Source organism: Malaclemys terrapin, chromosome 24 (genome assembly GCF_027887155.1).
Source record: "Malaclemys terrapin pileata isolate rMalTer1 chromosome 24, rMalTer1.hap1, whole genome shotgun sequence".
NCBI classification, from domain to species: Eukaryota; Metazoa; Chordata; order Testudines; family Emydidae; genus Malaclemys; species Malaclemys terrapin.
The window spans coordinates 8,348,216-8,365,726 of NC_071528.1; the positions used below are offsets into that span (position 1 = coordinate 8,348,216).

Here is a 17,511-nt window from a genome sequence, read left to right on the forward strand (position 1 = left end):
ATTAGATAGAAAATGCTGAATCGGGAAGAATGACTATGGCCATGGCCACGCTAACAAGCTTACAGTGGCGCAGATGTCCCAATACAACTGTGCCGCTGTAAGATTGCTCATATAACTGCTCTATGCCGACAGGAGAGAGCTCTCCTATGGACATAGTAAAACCACCTAAACGAGCAGCGGTAGCTTTGTCGGCAGGAGAGTGTCTTCCCCCGCGTAGTGCTGTGTGCACGAGCACTTAGGCTGGCGAAATTTATGTCGCTCAGATGGGTGGGGTTTTTTCACACCCCTGAGTGACATAAGTTTTGCCGACAAAAGGGGTAATGTAGACATGGCCTAAATTAGAGATGCTTCCTCTGTCTCATTCCATGCAGTCATTCCATACATTCCTCTCTCTCCTGCTTCCATGATGGCAGAGCAGCGTGTGCGCACTAACTGTCATCCAAAAGTGGCAAAGGAAAATGACTCCTCATTATGCATTTCTATCCCTTGAAATAGGCAGGTCCCTACTGAGGTGTGTTTTTTGTACTGCTTGTTAAGCTAAAGATCTGCTGTGGCAGGAAGCCTTGGCTCTGATACAAGTGTCAGAGGCCTCAGTCATTTTCCTAAGATCCAACATAGTATTAGTTTAATGCTTGATAGATAAGGCATTTTTGGAGGGGGATAGTATGATCACAGCTTACCCTGGCAGGGTAAAAGATCTAATAAGTCTCTTCCATTGAATTGTTTTGTTTCTAAAATGTCTCTGTTATAAGGACAGCTTGGTATAAAAGTTCACCTTATGTTTAACACTTACATGAAGTAATATAGTCTTCACCATAGTCTGTGCAAATTTGGATTATAGTGCTGTACTGAGTTTCAGGTTTTTACGTAGCTTCTGTGTTTCTGTCCCTAAATTTTAGGATGCAAACAAGGACAGTAGTAAAGCATCCAAACCACACAAAGTAACCAAGGAGCATAGAGAGAGGCCAAGGAAAGACTCTGAGAGCAAAAACTCCTCCAAAGACCTCGAACGAGAACAAAGCAAGCCTTTGAAAGATTCCTCCAGAAAACCAGCTGAGAACAAACTGCCTAAGGATGAGAAAGCACCTCCTAAAGCTGCTTTCAAGGAACCAAAACTGGCCCTGAAGGAGACCAAACTGGAGAACACTTCTCCAAAAGGTGGACCACAGCCGGAGCCAAAATCTTCCAGCAAGAGGCCCTCCAATGTGGAGTCACCAAAGCCTAGCGCCAAAAAGCAAAAAAAGAGCAGCTCCAAAGGGGTGAAGAACATCCCAGGAACTTCTCCCCGAACCGCGTCTTCCTCATATCCAGAGAAGAAACAAACCAAGGAGAAGATGAATGCCAAAGTGGAGAAAGTAAAATCTGAAAGTGAAGCCAAGGAGATCAAAAAACCCGTGGAGATGGAGGAGTCAAATTCAGAGGATGAAACTTCTTTTAAATCAGAGGTGAGAGAGGGTTTTTCTCCTACCTGGCCTGGTGGGCATGTTGCTTGGGTTTCTTCATGGAAAAAGTGCAAACTAGATATAGTCTTTGATCTAGTCTTATTTCAGAGAGGACTAGATGAAAGTGCGATAATGAACTATTAATGCGTGATAGTGGGGCCTCAGATGGAAGGGGTGAGCTGGGCCCGGGGGCTAGCCTCCCCGAGCCCATGGTTCACCCACCGCCCATGTGTCTAAGTTATGGTCTGTCATTCAGATTTAGTTTCTTTGCAGTGACATTTATGGTACATGGTGCAGACCTGAATATTCCTTCAACTTCTTTGGTGATAACATCATGATTTTGTGCCCTGGTCCCAGTTAAAGAATTGAGTAAATAATTTTTCTTTTGGAAAAGCATCATAAATGTAAAAATAGAATGTAGTGACTTGTCTGAGGCTGATGGCAAGAACAGAGAATATAGTACCATTAGGCAGACCTCAGAAACACTACCTGATGCTTGCTAGCCTAGCCAGAGGACCAAACTTACTAAGCGAAGGGTTCTTCTACAGATAGGCACCTGCAGTGGCTCCAGGATCATCACAAAGCCTTGTAATAATGGGGGTGGGGGAGCGCAGCAGGGCCTTGTCCAGCCCCCCATGGTGGACGTGGAGGGGGACCTCCCAGCCTCTCTCTCCCCCAGCTCCACTCTGGCCCTGCCTCTGGCCCCCATTCTCAGCTGCCGGCCCACAGCCCCCACTCCGGGCTGCGGCTCCACTCCCTGGCCATGGCCCCCTGCCCGGCCGCAACTCCGCTACCAGCCAGGGCGGGTGCAAACACACTCCATTACTGGTAAGGGGGGGGAGCACAAGAAGAAAAGTTTGGGTACAGCTGCTCTACTCCCTCTTTTCCTACTGCCTCTCTCTATGAGCTAGGGTGCGATTCCCTGCTCATGTAGACATACTGGTGCTAGGTCTCATCTGAGCGAGTGTGCTAAAAATAGCTGGGGAAGCATGGGCAGCAGTGGCACAGGGCTAGCAGTACCGAGTACAAACCGGTCTGAATCCCAAAGGTACGTACTCGGCACAGCTTAGCTCATGCTGCCGCTGCCTGTGCCGGCTCATCTACATTACTATTTTTAGCACGCTAGCTCAGATGAGAGGTAGAATGAGTATATCTGTGTGAACTGGGAATCACACCCCGAGCTCATAGTGTAGATGTAGCCTTAGTAAACTGAGAGTTCCATTCATTCATTCTCTCTCCCCTATCTTTGATGGCTGCTGGGAGAGGCGAAAAGCCACTTTCTCCCTCAAGGATGGTGGTTTACCTATTCTGCATTGAATCACAGGAGCACTCCTCTTTTGCCCTTGGCGTGCTCAAGTGGAGTGCTCCGTTGGTGTATTCTGTGATTTGCTTTTCTACCTGTGTAATTCAGGCAGAGAGCCCTAGAGGACTGGACTATGGACAGGACGTCACGTACCCTCTTGCCAATTTGGCTGGCTGTGGCAGAGGGCATTTTTTCCAAGCCCTGCCCATTGCATATCTTTTCCTCAATACTTTGATTCAGCATTAAACTCAGGAAGGGCCTTGGATGCCTTGGTGAGAAGTGCATGGTATGTACAAAGAGAGCGGCATTCTGAGTGTCCACTCAGTTTCCTGGTAGAATGTCCATGCACCCTGGTGCTCCGGATGAAGCTGGTATCAAAAGAACTCCCTCCTTCCTGTTTAGAATGGAGTACAAAATGGTTTAGCTTCCCTCACTGTGGCAGGACAGTGGTCTGACCCACAGCAGTACATAATACAATGCTTGGATCTAAATAAGAGTTATGATTTTAAACTCCATTGTTTTTATAACAGTCTCAATGAGAGGTGATACTTACAAATAAACAGCTGGAGAGGCTTGTTGCTAAGTTAGCATTGGTGTTGACACTGGTCTGTAAAATAATCTGAGCCCAAATTTTGGTCCGCTTCTGGACATTTGCCAGAAGACTAAGGGCTACAGTCCATATGCACAAAATTGAGACAGGTGTAGCTATTGTTATTTTAAATGTGGGTGCGGTTATGAAACGTGTTCTTTGAGCAGTGGAAATTGGCAAAAGTAATTCAGCCAGTCACAATTGATTTTATTCATTTGTAACTGTGATCACATTAGTTAAAATACTCTAATTTTTTTCTCATTTTTTTATCATGGCTATGTCAGTCATAATGTACAATATCCATCTGAGGAGGATATAGATAGAGAGGGACTTCAGGAGTGAAATGTTGACTTACCTGCCAAATAGAGATTATTGTTTAATAAAAAATAAAAATAAAAAAAAAAGCATTGTTACCCATCATCACTTATTTGTGCTTCACAAGCTTGTCTCTCTCACCAACAGAAGTTGGTCCAATACAAGATATTAACCTCACTCTCCTTGTCTCTCTGGTATCCTGGGACCAACACTGCATGCTTCACATATAGACATAAGAAATAGGATGTGGTTATAAGATCATGTGTGATATGATCACCTGATGTTCATGAATAATCCCTGCCATCCCAGGAAAAGGCAGAAAAGACTCCAGCTAATTTGTCCTGGAGGAAGTTCTTTCCAGGCTACTCCCCGTTCCTCCCACCGTCCCAATCAACTGAGGACCCATGCCTGAAAAGGCTTACAGGTCCTGAAAGCAGTCCTGGCAGGTAGTGTGCTGAAAGGCCTTTAGCATGATTTTTATCAACCAAACCACTGGAATTACCTTTTTTAATAGTCTAAAACCTTAATCTCTGAGATTCACAGCATTCAGAAGCTACAACACATTGGTTTCTGACTTCAGCAGGTCTTGAAACAGTGGCCACCAAAAGTGAGGGTTGTGACAAGAGAAAGCAAGACAGTCATCATGATAACCTGACTAAGCCTAATAATCTCCAGCTCTGGCTGGTCATGACTCACAACTAGAATACTGTTTTTCCAATGGAATGTGGCATTGTTTCTAGCCCAAATTGGAGTAGCTGTCCTCAAATTCTCACTAGCCACTTGGAAAAACAGTACTTTTTTGGCACCGATCTAAGACTGAACCCCTTGCCAAAGTAACTTTCAATTCCTGGCAAATCAGTATGAATGTCGGAGATTCAACGTGGGTGAGGTAAAATCTTTTCTTGGACCAACTTCTGTTGGTGAAAGAGACAAGTTTTTGAGCTACTTGAATGTTGTTATAGCCATTGAAAAATCCTTTGGGTGTAATTTTCTCATTTCTTGTGTTGATGTAACTTGTAGCAATATTAATGTGCACGGTGTGTATGAAGGGGAGGGCTTCCCCTTCCCTAGTGCCCTCAGAACGGATCCGTGCAGAGATCATCTCTCCTCCAGGGCACTGGGTCCAATCTAGGCAACTCCTTCCCTCAGCCATGTGGGCTCAGGGAAAGGAGACACGCCCAGGGTAGAGTCAGTCATCGAACCAAGCCATCAGAAGCAGCAACAGCAGCAGGTATCTGTGGTCTCTGGGACATCATCTGACCATGCCGTCTACTGTTTCCATTCTGGACACACTATCTTCTCTGCTGCTTAGCTCTGTGCTACATTCCCCTTCCCCCCCCTTCTCTGAGTCACTTTGCTGAACCCTCCGTGCTTTTCTCATTACTGCTCTCTGCTTAGTATCCCTTTCCCTTTGGCTATTAATCACTTGCCTTTCCTCCTAATGCCACCACTGCCCCTTACTACAGGATATATGAGCAAATCGAGTAAAATAAACCAAGCGCCCCATAGAAATTACAAACAAGAAAAACAAATCATGGCACTAATGACATTTTCCCACCATAACGTCTTTTATTCTGGTTGGATGTGTTGTCCCTTTCTTCTATCCCTTGTCTGTTTAGATATTAAGCTCTTGGGGGCAGGGATTGCTTCTTACTGTGTGTTTGCATGTGGCACTGTGTGCCTGGCACACATTGGTGCACCAGTCCTGTTTGGAACCTTGAGCTACTATTGCAGGCGGGTTTTTTTGTTGCACTTCCATAATGAAGGAGCCCCAGTTGTGACTCTATAATTAAGGTTGTAAGATGATTTCCATTATCAGTCTCATATTTATTACCATAAACTGTCTGACTTTTTCTGATGAGTTGGAGGAAATATTTAATATATAGAAGTTTGGGAAAGCAATGTGTTTGTCAGGTTTCAAAATGTGTTCCAAAGTTAGTTTGTAAAATAGCATCCTAAATATGACAGGTTTCTGAGTAGCAGCCGTGTTAGTCTGTATCCGCAAAAAGAACAGGAGTACTTGCGGCACCTTAGAGACTAACAAATTTATTAGAGCATAAGCTTTCGTGGACTACAGCCCACTTCTTCAGATGCATAAATATCCTAAATATCTTAGTCCAGAAGTTTCGGGTTAGTTTTATTCAGTCAACTTGAATGCAGCTAAATGCATCACATTATATTTACAAAGGCTAGGGGCAAAGTTGAGTTTCTCATTACACAAAATTGAAGCTGAGAGCTCAGTCAGTCCCTGATCATTTATAAACTCTAGTGGCTAAGCAAAAATATAAAAAAATGGTAAACTTGAAGTAAATGGGTCTTGTTCAATGAACCTATAAATTCACTGCACATCTTTTAGAATTTGTAAACTCTGAAAGTCAAATTGCTGGTGGTCTTTGTTCTGTTTGGGGCTAAAGAAATTCCAAGCTCCATTAATGGAATTTGTACATTCTGTGAGTCAAGAAGTCCCTGTTCAAGAAATCTACAAGCTTAACTGAAACAGGTATAGCTTGCAGATTCAGAAAACCTGTTCAGGTGTCAGTGTGCATGTAGAGCTACCTATGCAGTATATATAGGTTATGTACAATATGCATGTGTATAGCAGGGAATGACTATTCCATCAATGATTTTTGGAAATATAAACAATCAACATTTTAGATTGGCTACAGTGAATTGCAGGAAAATTATTCAGTCTTATTCATAATGCAAACTCTGAACTGTTTAAATGTTAAAGCTGCTAAAACACGTACTAATGAACTGATATCTATTTTAAGAGCATGTGTAAAGGTGAAGGAGAAATCACTCCCACAATCTGGAATGACATGAAGTGGAAATCTCAAAATAGACAAATAAGAGTTGGGTCAGATTGTTCTAAAAGTAAAGATTCCTCTCCTTCCAGACTTAATATGACATTCTTCTGTATGGGTGAGGTGTTCCAGTGACTCTGTAGACCAGTGGCTCCCAAAATATGGGGCATGTGAAGGGTACTTGGATAGGCCTCTCATTTGTTCTTGAGTCTGAGCTTTTATATAAGGAAAAAAAATTTAAAGCGGTTATGGTTGAGCAGAAAATCTTCAAAACCTGACGACAAGTGTAACATACAGTGGTGTCTGCCTGAATTTGCAAAGAGCCTGAAACAACAGTTTTGAGGTGTGAATTTCCCTATTTAAACTGGTGGGTACTAAATCAGATTACGATAATATTTCAGATGTTGACACTATTTCACTGCTCCTCTATGGAAGAGAGAAAAAGAAGTATATTATTAAGGTCTATGCCAGCATTTTCTGAAGTTGTGGGAGAGCATGGCATGAAGGACTAGCTGGGAGGCAGGGGAATGGAAGATGTAGAAGACGTGTAGGTCTTTTAACAACATGTAGCAGAGTTGCAGGGGACGATGTGTGAGATTGGCTTCATTTTTCCTTAGTGAAAGTTCAGCTTTCACAAGTTTAGGAAACTTCAAAACCACGACCTTTCTATGAATTGGGGATGCTTTATTCCAGATACACAAACATAGATAGTTAGAAACACACACAATTCCACCCTGGATGGGGTGGGGAAAGACTGCTTTAGGTGGTAAAGGAGTAGATCTCAGATGCAGCAGGTGACAGATGCTGAGGAATATTGCAGGAGGAAATTAGTCTAATCAGTTCTACAAAGACAAATATTTCACTCAGCTGTTAACTTCAGCCCAACTTTAGATTGTCCATGCTTACAATAATATGACAAGTAGAACCTCATCCCGTAGTCATAAACGCACTCCAAAAACGATCTCCTTGTCTGAGAAGAGGCCATGTAATTGGAAAATAGCTTTGCCGTAGTCACCCTTTAGTCAATAGTTTGGTATTTTTGTGTGCCCAAAACTATTGACTGGATAGGTATTGGCTGAAACTAGCTTATATGATCCCGTGTCATAAAACAGAGACCCCTTAACCTAGGGTAATTTAAAACTGTAAATGCAAGGCAAAAAGACCTTGTCATTCAGGACAAGAGCTTCCCACTGAGTGAAGCATTTTAAGCATATTTCTTTGATATTCTGCAAGGAGTAGAGTAAACTGTAGCAAAGTGGTGTGCAGAGTGTGGCTGCCTGCCTTAGTAAAGTGGGATGGACCAGGGAGACCATGTAACACCTGTGCTGTGCACTCTTCACTGGGTGCCAGTCGCCTGGGTACATTCCAGATGTTGGTTTTACCATCTATACATTTCTAAATAGCTTGTAGCCCATGTACCTCAAGCAGGTTTTCCCTGTGACTCAGCACAGCTAGGGTTGCTGGGAAGTCCGGTCGAAAGGGTCCTGTACAGTGTCTGGTCAGATGTACTGACCGGACACAAAAGTCAGGTTGCCTGGGTTGGGGAGGGGTGCTGGGTCATCAACCACACTAGCCCCTACTCAGCCGGTGCCGCCTCCTACCAGCATCTCATGGGAAGGCAGGCTCTGCATCAGGGGCTGAAGCTTCTGACCCAGCCCCGGAGCAAAGGAAACCCAGCCTGGGGGAGGGGAGGGATGTGGGGAGGCTCGAGTGACGGGGGAGAAGGAAGAGGAGTGAGTGGGGTGGGGCCTCAAGGGAAGAGGAGGAGCAAGGGGGAGGTTCCAGTGCTTCTGCTATAGTGTCCGGATTTCAGAAATTAGAAAGTTGGCAACCCTAAGCACACCTCTTTGTTCACCCGGAATGCTTCAGTTAACAGTCCCAGGGAGGCCCAAGGAAGCAGGGGGCAGTGGGAGTAGTGTGGGGTTTTTGTTGTTGTCTCCTTATTCTTGGGGAAATGTTGTTTGTAATCTAAGCTGTGCAAAGTGTGCCCAGCAACTGGAGTGCTGGATGCCTTCCAAGTGTTTGAAATAAATGGATGCTAATGAATGACCCCCTCCCCTAAGTAGTTAGTTGTTTATGGGGCCAAGAAGGTGCAGTGCAGGGGAAGAACACCTGTTAATTGGTCAGGTACCAGAGTTATCAGGGTGGCTCCCAGTTCAAAAGCAGCACCTTGGGGAGAGTAGCAGCACTTCCTGTTCCCAGCAATCCTGAAGGAGCTCTGCTGTAGTTCTTTGGTATCTGCTTCTGCTTAATAGGTTTAAGCCTCATGGGCAAATAAGTGTCTTGTGAACTCTCTAACCCTTGCTGCTATATGCCAATGTATCAAATATACCCAGTGTTAAAATGTTTACTTTGCTATGGAATAAGTTGTAACTGTAGAAAGATCTTATTTAACACTTGTATTTCCCTGGTTTTGGTATGAGATACTTGCATCTCTGGCGCGCTAGATAATAAACCTACAACATAAAAATATAGAAAGAAAATGCCGTCATTGCCTTCTTTTGCTAATGTTAAAAGCTGACATGCATGTTGCCGAGTCCACAGCACGCTTCTATATAGTATTAATGTTTCCTAGTATATAAAATATATTAACCAATAGACAAGCAGGACTTTCAGACTCAGTATTCCACTGCATGAAATAATAACCATTGGCTTTCTAGGAGTATGCACAAATTAAAATGCTGTTACCTGGGAGAACTACCAAGAAATAGCACTGCATTCTGTTACATAGAGGAACGTTAAGTAAATCTAGACCCCCAAATTTTACAATAATCCTTACAACAAATAATTTTAATTAGCTTTTTACTTTCTGCTGTTTTGGACTAGAATACTTGATTTAGCCTTGACTGCCACCTTGTGGTCTCTGGTACTAAAGAATGGGAAAGCTCTGCAAATATCTGATGCTACATGAAACACTGAATTTCCATATGTTACTAATAGCACCTATTAAAACTCCTATTTACTTGTCACAATTTTATACTGTTTGCTGCTTGTATTTCTGCTTGGAGGAGTGTCAGTGAAGTAGATTTCGCCTGTTTGGTCAGTTTCATTTTCAGGTTTTCAGTGTTGGAGTGGCAAACAATTCAAGGGAATATTTAATTGTTTTCCTTGGGATTTTGTAAAGACTAAAACATTTTTATTGATCTTGGCTTTTGTTACAATTTCTGTAAAAATCTAAACTGGAGCCAAACCTCAGTTGTCTTGTAAAGCAGTCACTGCTAGGATTGCTTAGTTTAAAGATGTGTACTGTCAGTTTAAAATACATAGTTCTAAATAGAAATATTCTTAGTTTAAAGAGCAATTTAGGGTATGAGGATTAAAGTAATTTTAAACATTTAATTTATTTTTCATGATTTATGCTAGTTGTGTACTTTTTGCACTTCATCTTTCACAGTGAAAATAGACTTTGTATCCAATTTCACTTCCAGGTTGTCACATACCATTTCATGCCTTTTGAGATGGTTTGAGACTCATTAGCGAGGGTGCTGCTGCGGTTTCAGCTGTCCTGGGGCTACATAATCCCAAAAACTATCAGCCCAGAATAGGGTGACCAGAGAGCAAGTGTGAAAAATCGGGACCCTCTCTTTTTTTAAGGGGTGTGGGGTATATAGTTGGCTATATAAAACAAAACCCCTAATATTGGAACATCTGGTCACCCTAGCTAGTCCAGAACCTTTCACTAATATTAATTAATTGAAATTACATCTTTTATGTTTTTTAAAAATTAGTGAGCAGTGCTGTAGATAAAATGATGTAGAATGGAATGATGTTATGATGTTCTTGATCACTGCTAGACCATGTTGCATTCTTTTCTGTGGATTGAAAGGTTAAGATTTTTTTCTTTCTTTTTTTTTTTCTTTTCTTTTTTTCTTTTTACCTTCTATGGGGGGTGAAGTCTGTCCACTCCAGTCCTTCCAACTCCAGTTCCAGCTCAGACTCCAGTTCTGACTCGGATTTTGAACCATCTCAGAAACACAGTCAAGGTGTGTTGCAAGAAGTGATATTCTTCAAAAACCTCGCTTGATTTGTATAAAGTGTTTTTTACCATATGTTACCGTCCAGAAATTCCCAAGGGGGATATAATTGAGGCTAAGGGGGGATATGATAGAGATTTATAAAATCATGAATGATGTGGAGTAAGTGAATAGGGAAGTGTTATTTACCCCTTCACATAACACACAAACCAGAGGTACCCAATGAAATTAATAGGCAGCAGGTTTAAAACAGAAGGAAATACTTCTTCACACAATGTCCAGTCAACCTGTGGAATTTGTTGCCAGGGATGTTGTGAAGGCCAGAAGTATAACTGAATTCAAAAAAGAATTAGATTAAATAAGTTGGATAAGTCCATGGAGGATAAATCCATCAACGGCTGTTAGCCAAGATGGTCAGGGATGAAGCCCCATGCTCTGGGTATCCTTAAGCCTTTGATTGCCGGATGATGGGATGGATCACTTGATGGTTGCCCTGTTCTGTCATTCCCTCTGAAGCATCTGGCATTGGCCACTGCTGGAAGACAGGATACAGGGCTAGATGGACCATTGGTTTGACCCAACATGGACATTCTTATGTTATCCTTTTTACACCACCATTCAACAGGCAGAAGTTAAACCTGCTTCCTAAAGACTATCTAAGGCCAAGGATGTAGCTTGATTTTGCTGAATGGAATTGATACATGTTGAATTTACTATGTGATTTTTATGCAAGGGAAAAAATTGTACACCTTTACCTCGATATAACGCTGTCCCCGGGAGTCAAAAAATCTTACCGCGTTATAGGTGAAACCGCATTATATCGAACTTGCTTTGATCCACCGGCATGCACAGCCCCGTCCCCCTGGAGCGCTGCTTTACCGCGTTATATCTGAATTCGTATTCTATCGGGTCACGTTATATCGGGGTAGAGGTGTACCTTATGTATTTGCCATAAGCAAATATTTGTTGCTTCGGTAGTTAATCTCTGGGCACTGAATATCTCTGGAACTGGCTTTTTCCTGCACAATGTGTTGGCTTCTGCTTTTATTTAATCTTTTAAGATTTTTGTGATCTGTTCAGTTTAAGAGGTTTTAGTTTGTAAATTTGTTCAGTGCTGACTAAAATCTCATGGCATCACCAGGCATTTGACTTTATCCCACAAACTCAATTTGTCCCAATTAATAGAAATTAGAGATGGAAAAGACCTATTTATTATATCAAGTTCATCCCCTTGCCAATGCAGGCGTGTTCCCTTTATTACATTTCCAGTGGTTTGTTCTGTCCAGCTTTAATTACTCGGAGATGGAGCATCCACCTCTACTTTCAGCAGTCATAACAAGCACTGTGATGCTGCGGATGCCACTTCTTGGGTGATGCTTAAAACTTGCCTGGCACACGCACTCTGAAAAGTCTGTTTTTATTTTAACACGAGCAGGGGGAGTAGGAAAAACCCTTTAACTTTTAAAAACCTTTTTATACTTCAGTGTCCTTTTTCCAGTAAACTATGTTAGAAAACTGAATTTCAAACACTTCTTCAGTCTTGAGAAATACAAGCTGACATATCGTTGGATAGAACTTTAAACATGTGTGACATCTGTCTAATAAATCGTGACTCTTCTGGGTTACCTTAGGGATAAACTAAGCCAAGTTTAGTTTGTAGCAGTCAAATAGGATTCTGTAGCAATCATACTGAAGACATTTTGCATCTGCGTTAAACTGCTTTTCTCCCTTTTCCTCCCTTATCTCTAATCTTAGGCCCACTGCGCTCCATGGTAGAGGATCTACAGTCGGAGGAATCGGACGATGATGACACCTCTTCTGAGGAAGAGGCAGTCAAAGCTAACCCGGTCAGCCGGGATTCCAGGTGATAAGGGGATGAAAGATGCTTAGCCACCTCTTCATTTTGCTTATGTTTATATGTCTATGTAACGTCTATGACCATAATTTTGTAAGAGAAAGGAAACGAGGGCATTGCCATGAGGGCTAGGGTTGTTTTTTTTTTTTTTTTTGAAAGGAACAAATTCATGGAGTTTTAAAGAAGAGGGCCTTGAGGAGTATTATGTGGCTGCTAGATTCAAGGTCAATGAAGTGACTAAGGGGAATTGAAAAGGAAGACGTCATTAGAGTCTTGTGGGAGCCGTTTCACTGGAATACGGAGGACAGAAGTTGAGCTGGAAGAATTAGAGGAGAGAGATGAAGGGGAGGCGGTCAGGGTGCTTGGAAATAAAGACCTGAGCGACAAGACAATGAGAAATAGAGGTTGACTGAAGACGTCTGCAGCATCTAGGCTTTTTTAATGAAAGCTGCTAGTCCTCATAGTTGGGAAACCTTTAAACCTTCCAGTGTTGTCCTACTGAGGCTGCAGGCAGCCTGTGGTGTTCTTATTTGCTTTGCATTGCAGTAGCACATAGGAGCTCCAGCCATGGACAATGGCCCTGCAGTGCTAGGCACTGTACAAACAAAATAAACTCCCCTCTCTCACCTTTCCCTTTAATCTCACTGGAGTGTTGATACTAAGGCCTAATATTTGTGGTGGTGTTGTAGCCTTGTTGGTCCCAGGATATTAGAGAGACAAGGTGAGTGAGATAATATCTTTTATTGGACCGACTTCTGTGGGTGAAAGAGACAAGATTTCGAGCCACACAGAGCTCTTCTTCAGGTTCCAAAGCCTAATGATATTTTAAATGTCAGCACTGACTATTTAATTGCTGATGGTTTTAGTGGAGGGGATGCCGTAGAGGTAGCATGAAGCCTGTGGGCATAGGGGGGTGGCATTGGGAACTTGGAGATGCTGCAGAGAAGAAAATGCAGAAGGGATGGGGTGGGGGTATACAGATCAAAGAAGAGATGGAGTAGAAATAGTAAAGATCCCAAAGGGAAGCGTAGCTTTCCATGGAGTGATGCTGGAAATGACTAAGGTAATGAACGGATTATTATTAGTAGTAGCAGTAGTAAATATTTATTTTTATGGTAACACACAATCAGGATTGGGGTCCCATTGGGCTGGATGTTGTAGAAACACAGAAAAGAGACCGTCTGTGGCCTGTGTGGGACTTACACCCTAAATATACCAGATGATAAACTGTCATTAACGAAGGGGGAGCGTACAGGCTTTAGAAGCACAAGCCCAGTTGACTTCCAATGGGATTTGTGCTCCTAACTTCCTTAGGTGGCTTTGAAAAATCTTCTCCTAAACTTTATTATTTAACAGCATATTCTAGCCTGTGACCATGGCGGCGGCCCTGCTGTGGACTGGAAGCAGTAATTCATCCTACACTCAAACCATGACTCAGGAACCGTAATTGAATATGAAATTCATCTCTTTCCACTGAATGAGTTTGATCTGGAGAGACTAGAGAAATGGCGAGGCTGGCTGGCTGGCTGTGTAATCTTCTCCTTACCTCAGGTTACCGATACACAGCCCAGAAGTGATTCTAATTGCTGCTGCTGATGCTCGCCGATTAGATGGTGCTCCTGCAGGACTTGGCCAAAAGCAGTTTCCTGCTTTAGTCAATGGAAATAGTTGGGTTTTGTCTGTCTCCCCTCAGGATATGCTCAGTGGTGAGCTGGAGCCGGTTCCCACCTTTTAGAACTGGTTGTCCCGGTTCTAAAAGGGCTTTTAAATTTAACAAAAGCTCCAGCAGCTCCCTGACCTGCCCTGCTCCCGGCCCCAGCTCACCTGGCTCCGTCTCCGTCTCTGCCTCCTCCTGTGAAGTCTCCCCCTCCCGGGTTCCCGCGAATCAGCTGTTAGCGCGGGAAGCCTGGGAGGACTGAGAAGGAAGCAGCAGCTTCCTGCAGGTGAGCTGGGGGGTAGGGGGGCGCGCAAGGAGGGCTCCAGGTGCCGCGTGGCTCCAGGCGGCCCCGACTCTGGGCCGGCCAGCGGCTCTGGGCTGGCCCACAGCTCCAGCCCCCGACTTCGGCCCGGCCAGCAGCTCCGGGCTGGCCAGTACCTCCGGCCCGGCCCCCGCCTTCAGGCCGGCCAGCAGCTCTAGGCTGGCCCGCGGCTCCAGCCCCCGACTTTGGCCCGGCGCCCGCGGCTCCCGGCACCGACTCCGGGCAGCGCGGTAAGGGGGGCAGGAAGCAGGGAGGGGGTGTTGGATAGAGGGCGGGGGGGGGTGGATTAGGGTTGGGACTCGGGGCGGTCAGAGGGCAGGGAACGGGAATTGAATGGGGGCAAGGGTCCTGGGGGGGGCAGTCAGGAAGGAGCGGGGTTGGATGGGGTGACGGGGTAGTCAGGGGCAGGGGTTCCAGGGGTGGTCAGGGGACAGGGAGAACGGGTGGTTGGATGGGGCAGGGGTCCCCGGGGGGCCATCAGCAGTGAGAGGAAGGGTTGGATGGGGCAGCAGGGGGCAGTTAGGGGACAGGGAAGGGGGTTGGATGGGGCAGGGGTCCCGGGGGACAGGGGGGCACAACCCCCTTGTGGGGTGAGGAGGAGGGAACCGATTGTTAATATTTTGGCAGCTCATCACTGATATGCTGCTGTAGCCAAGATCTGGAATGTCATGTTGGACACATGAAATCAAGCATTTAGCCCAGGGGTTCTCAAACTTTTGTCCTGGTGACCCTTTTCACATAGCAAGTCTCTGAGTGTGACCCCCCCCCTTATAAATTAAACACTTTTTAATATATTTAACACCATTATAAATGCTGGAGGCAAAGCGGGGTTTGGGGTGGAGTCTGACAGCTCGTGACCCCCCATGTAATAACCTCATGACCCCCTGAAGGGTCCCGACCCCCAGTTTGAGAACCCTTGATTTAGCCCAAGCAGCAGCTGTAGGTTTTGAATGGGGCCCTCTATCCACCACAAAAATATACTACTTGGATTAGCTTCTGTCTATATCATAGTGACCAAAAAGGAGTGTGGAGCTTTTTAAGGGTCTGTCATTTATAGTCAACCTGTATTTAAAAACAGTTGAAATTGTGGTGCTTTTGCATGTTTATACACTGAGGATGAGCCTTCAGTGGAAATTTCATGATTTTCCTCCTTATTCATTGTAAATGTTTAGTGCTACTTGTGTACAGTACCAACAGCATTGCAAAACCTTGAGCTTCTGTATGGGAACAAGTGCAGTAGCAGGTCATCATTTGGAATATATTATTCATTCTGAATTATATCGAAATGTGCTGGATTGGAACCGCATGTTGACCAAAACAGAACTGCAACCTAAACTACAAAGATTATTTTTGATCCGTGTATTTCTCTTATAGCTAAATAGCAGTTTCCTAGTAACTGGTGATGTTAATTCTATGCTACTTGCTTCTCAGATTGAGTCTTAGCGACAGTGACAGTGACAACAGCGCGGACTCCTGCCTGCCAAGTCGAGAACCCCCTCCCAGTCAGAAACTACCCCCAACTAATAATAAGGTACTTGCAACGTGGGTATCGACACAATGCTCCTTTATTGGCTTTGGCTTGGATCTGCATCTCCTAAACAGACAAGACTGAACACCTTGGAAGCTTTGCCTGTGGAAGGAACTTCAGGATTAGGCCCTTGAAGGGCTCATGTTAATTGAGGGGGGGACGCTATCAACTTGACATCTAGTCAATTTCAGAGTTCAGAATTCCAGGTGCTACACCTGCTTGTGAGACTCCCTGCACATATCCCTGGTTTGACATTCACATTTTCCGACTTCTTAATTTTGTGTTCTCCCCAAGACAAACTGACTACATACAAAGTAAGCAAACTGGAAAACAGGAATAACTTTTACTCTAGTATCTTTCCATTACAGTAATCTGAAGTCAATTGTAACAGTCGTTGATAAAGTATTTTGAGTCAGAAGTGATTGGTTGTACAGTGTCTCTTTAACACAGTGAAATATGGCTCCTTGGAACTCAGTGATGCCAAGAGAACTGTGTGGTGATGAGAGTAAATTGGGTACAACCGTTCATGTGAGTTGCCAGCCAGAGATGTCAGAATTTTGGGTTGCAACCTGTCTCATTGCAGCAATGAGAAGACCGTAGTATAGTGCATACAGTTCTTGGCATATTGCCAGCTAAAGGGCAACAAAGTGGATGGAATTCAGAAAAGAACAGATTAATTTTTTAATATTGTAAGCAAATCTCTCTGTCCCCTCAGTAAATAATTGTTTAATGTTCCCCTCAGGAAACAAAGGGTAGGAATAAATGGTCAGTTTTCAGAATGGAGAGAGGTAAATAGTGGTGTCCCCCAGGGGTCTGTACTGGGCCCAGTCTTATTTAACATATTCTGAAATGGTCTGGAAAAAGGGGTAAACAGTGAGGTGGCAAAATTTGCAGATGATACATAACTACTCAAGATAGTTAAGTCCCAGGCAGACTGCGAAGAGCTGCAAAAGGATCTCTCAAAACTGGGTGACTGGGCAACAAAATGGCAGATGAAATTCCATGTTGATAAATGCAAAGTAATGCACATTGGAAAACATAATCCCAACTATACATATAAAATGATGGTCTAAATTAGCTGTTACCACTCAAGAAAGAGATCTTGGAGGCATTGTGGATAGTTCTCTGAAAACATCCACTCAATGTGCAGTGGCAGTCAAAAAAGCAAACAGAATGTTGGGAATCATTAAGAAAGGGATAGATAATAAGACAGAAAATGTCATATTGCCTCTATATAAATCCATGGTACACCCACATCTTGAATACTATGTGCAGATGTGGTCGCCCCGTCTCAAAAAAGATGTATTGGAATTGGAAAAGGTTCAGAAAAGGGCAACAAAAATGATAGGAGTATGGAACAGCTTCCATATGAGGAGAGAGTAATAAGACTGGGACTTTTCAGCTTGGAAGAGATGACGAAGGAGGGATATGGTAGAGGTCTATCAAATCATGACTAGTGTAGAGAAAGTAAATAAGGAAGTGTTATTTACTCCTCATAGCATAAGTAGTAGGGATCACTAAATGAAATTAATAGGCAGCAGGTTTAAAACAACCAAAAGGAAGTACACCTCTACCCTGATATAACGCGACCCGATATAACACGAATTTGGATATAACGCGGTAAAGCAGTGCTCGGGGGGGGACTGCACACTCGGGTGGATCAAAGCAAGTTCGATATAATGCAGTTTCACCTATAACACGGTAAGATTTTTTGGCTCCCGA

At 43.8% G+C, this 17,511-nt stretch overlaps 1 protein-coding gene across 4 annotated transcripts in view; it reads left to right on the forward strand.

The window, feature by feature from the left end:
- MLLT1 (MLLT1 super elongation complex subunit) overlaps positions 1–17,511 on the forward strand; it is a 63,724-nt gene that overhangs the window by 37,244 nt on the left and 8,969 nt on the right. For 2 of the 4 annotated variants that reach the window (XM_054013734.1, XM_054013736.1), the window contains exons 6-9: positions 900–1,445; positions 10,349–10,436; positions 12,183–12,291; positions 15,693–15,792. In XM_054013734.1, the coding sequence (XP_053869709.1) occupies positions 900–1,445; positions 10,349–10,436; positions 12,183–12,291; positions 15,693–15,792 (843 nt within the window). Of the gene's footprint in view, positions 1–899; positions 1,446–10,338; positions 10,437–12,182; positions 12,292–15,692; positions 15,793–17,511 lie in introns of all 4 variants that reach the window. The other 2 variants (XM_054013733.1, XM_054013735.1) reach the window with 1 other exon arrangement.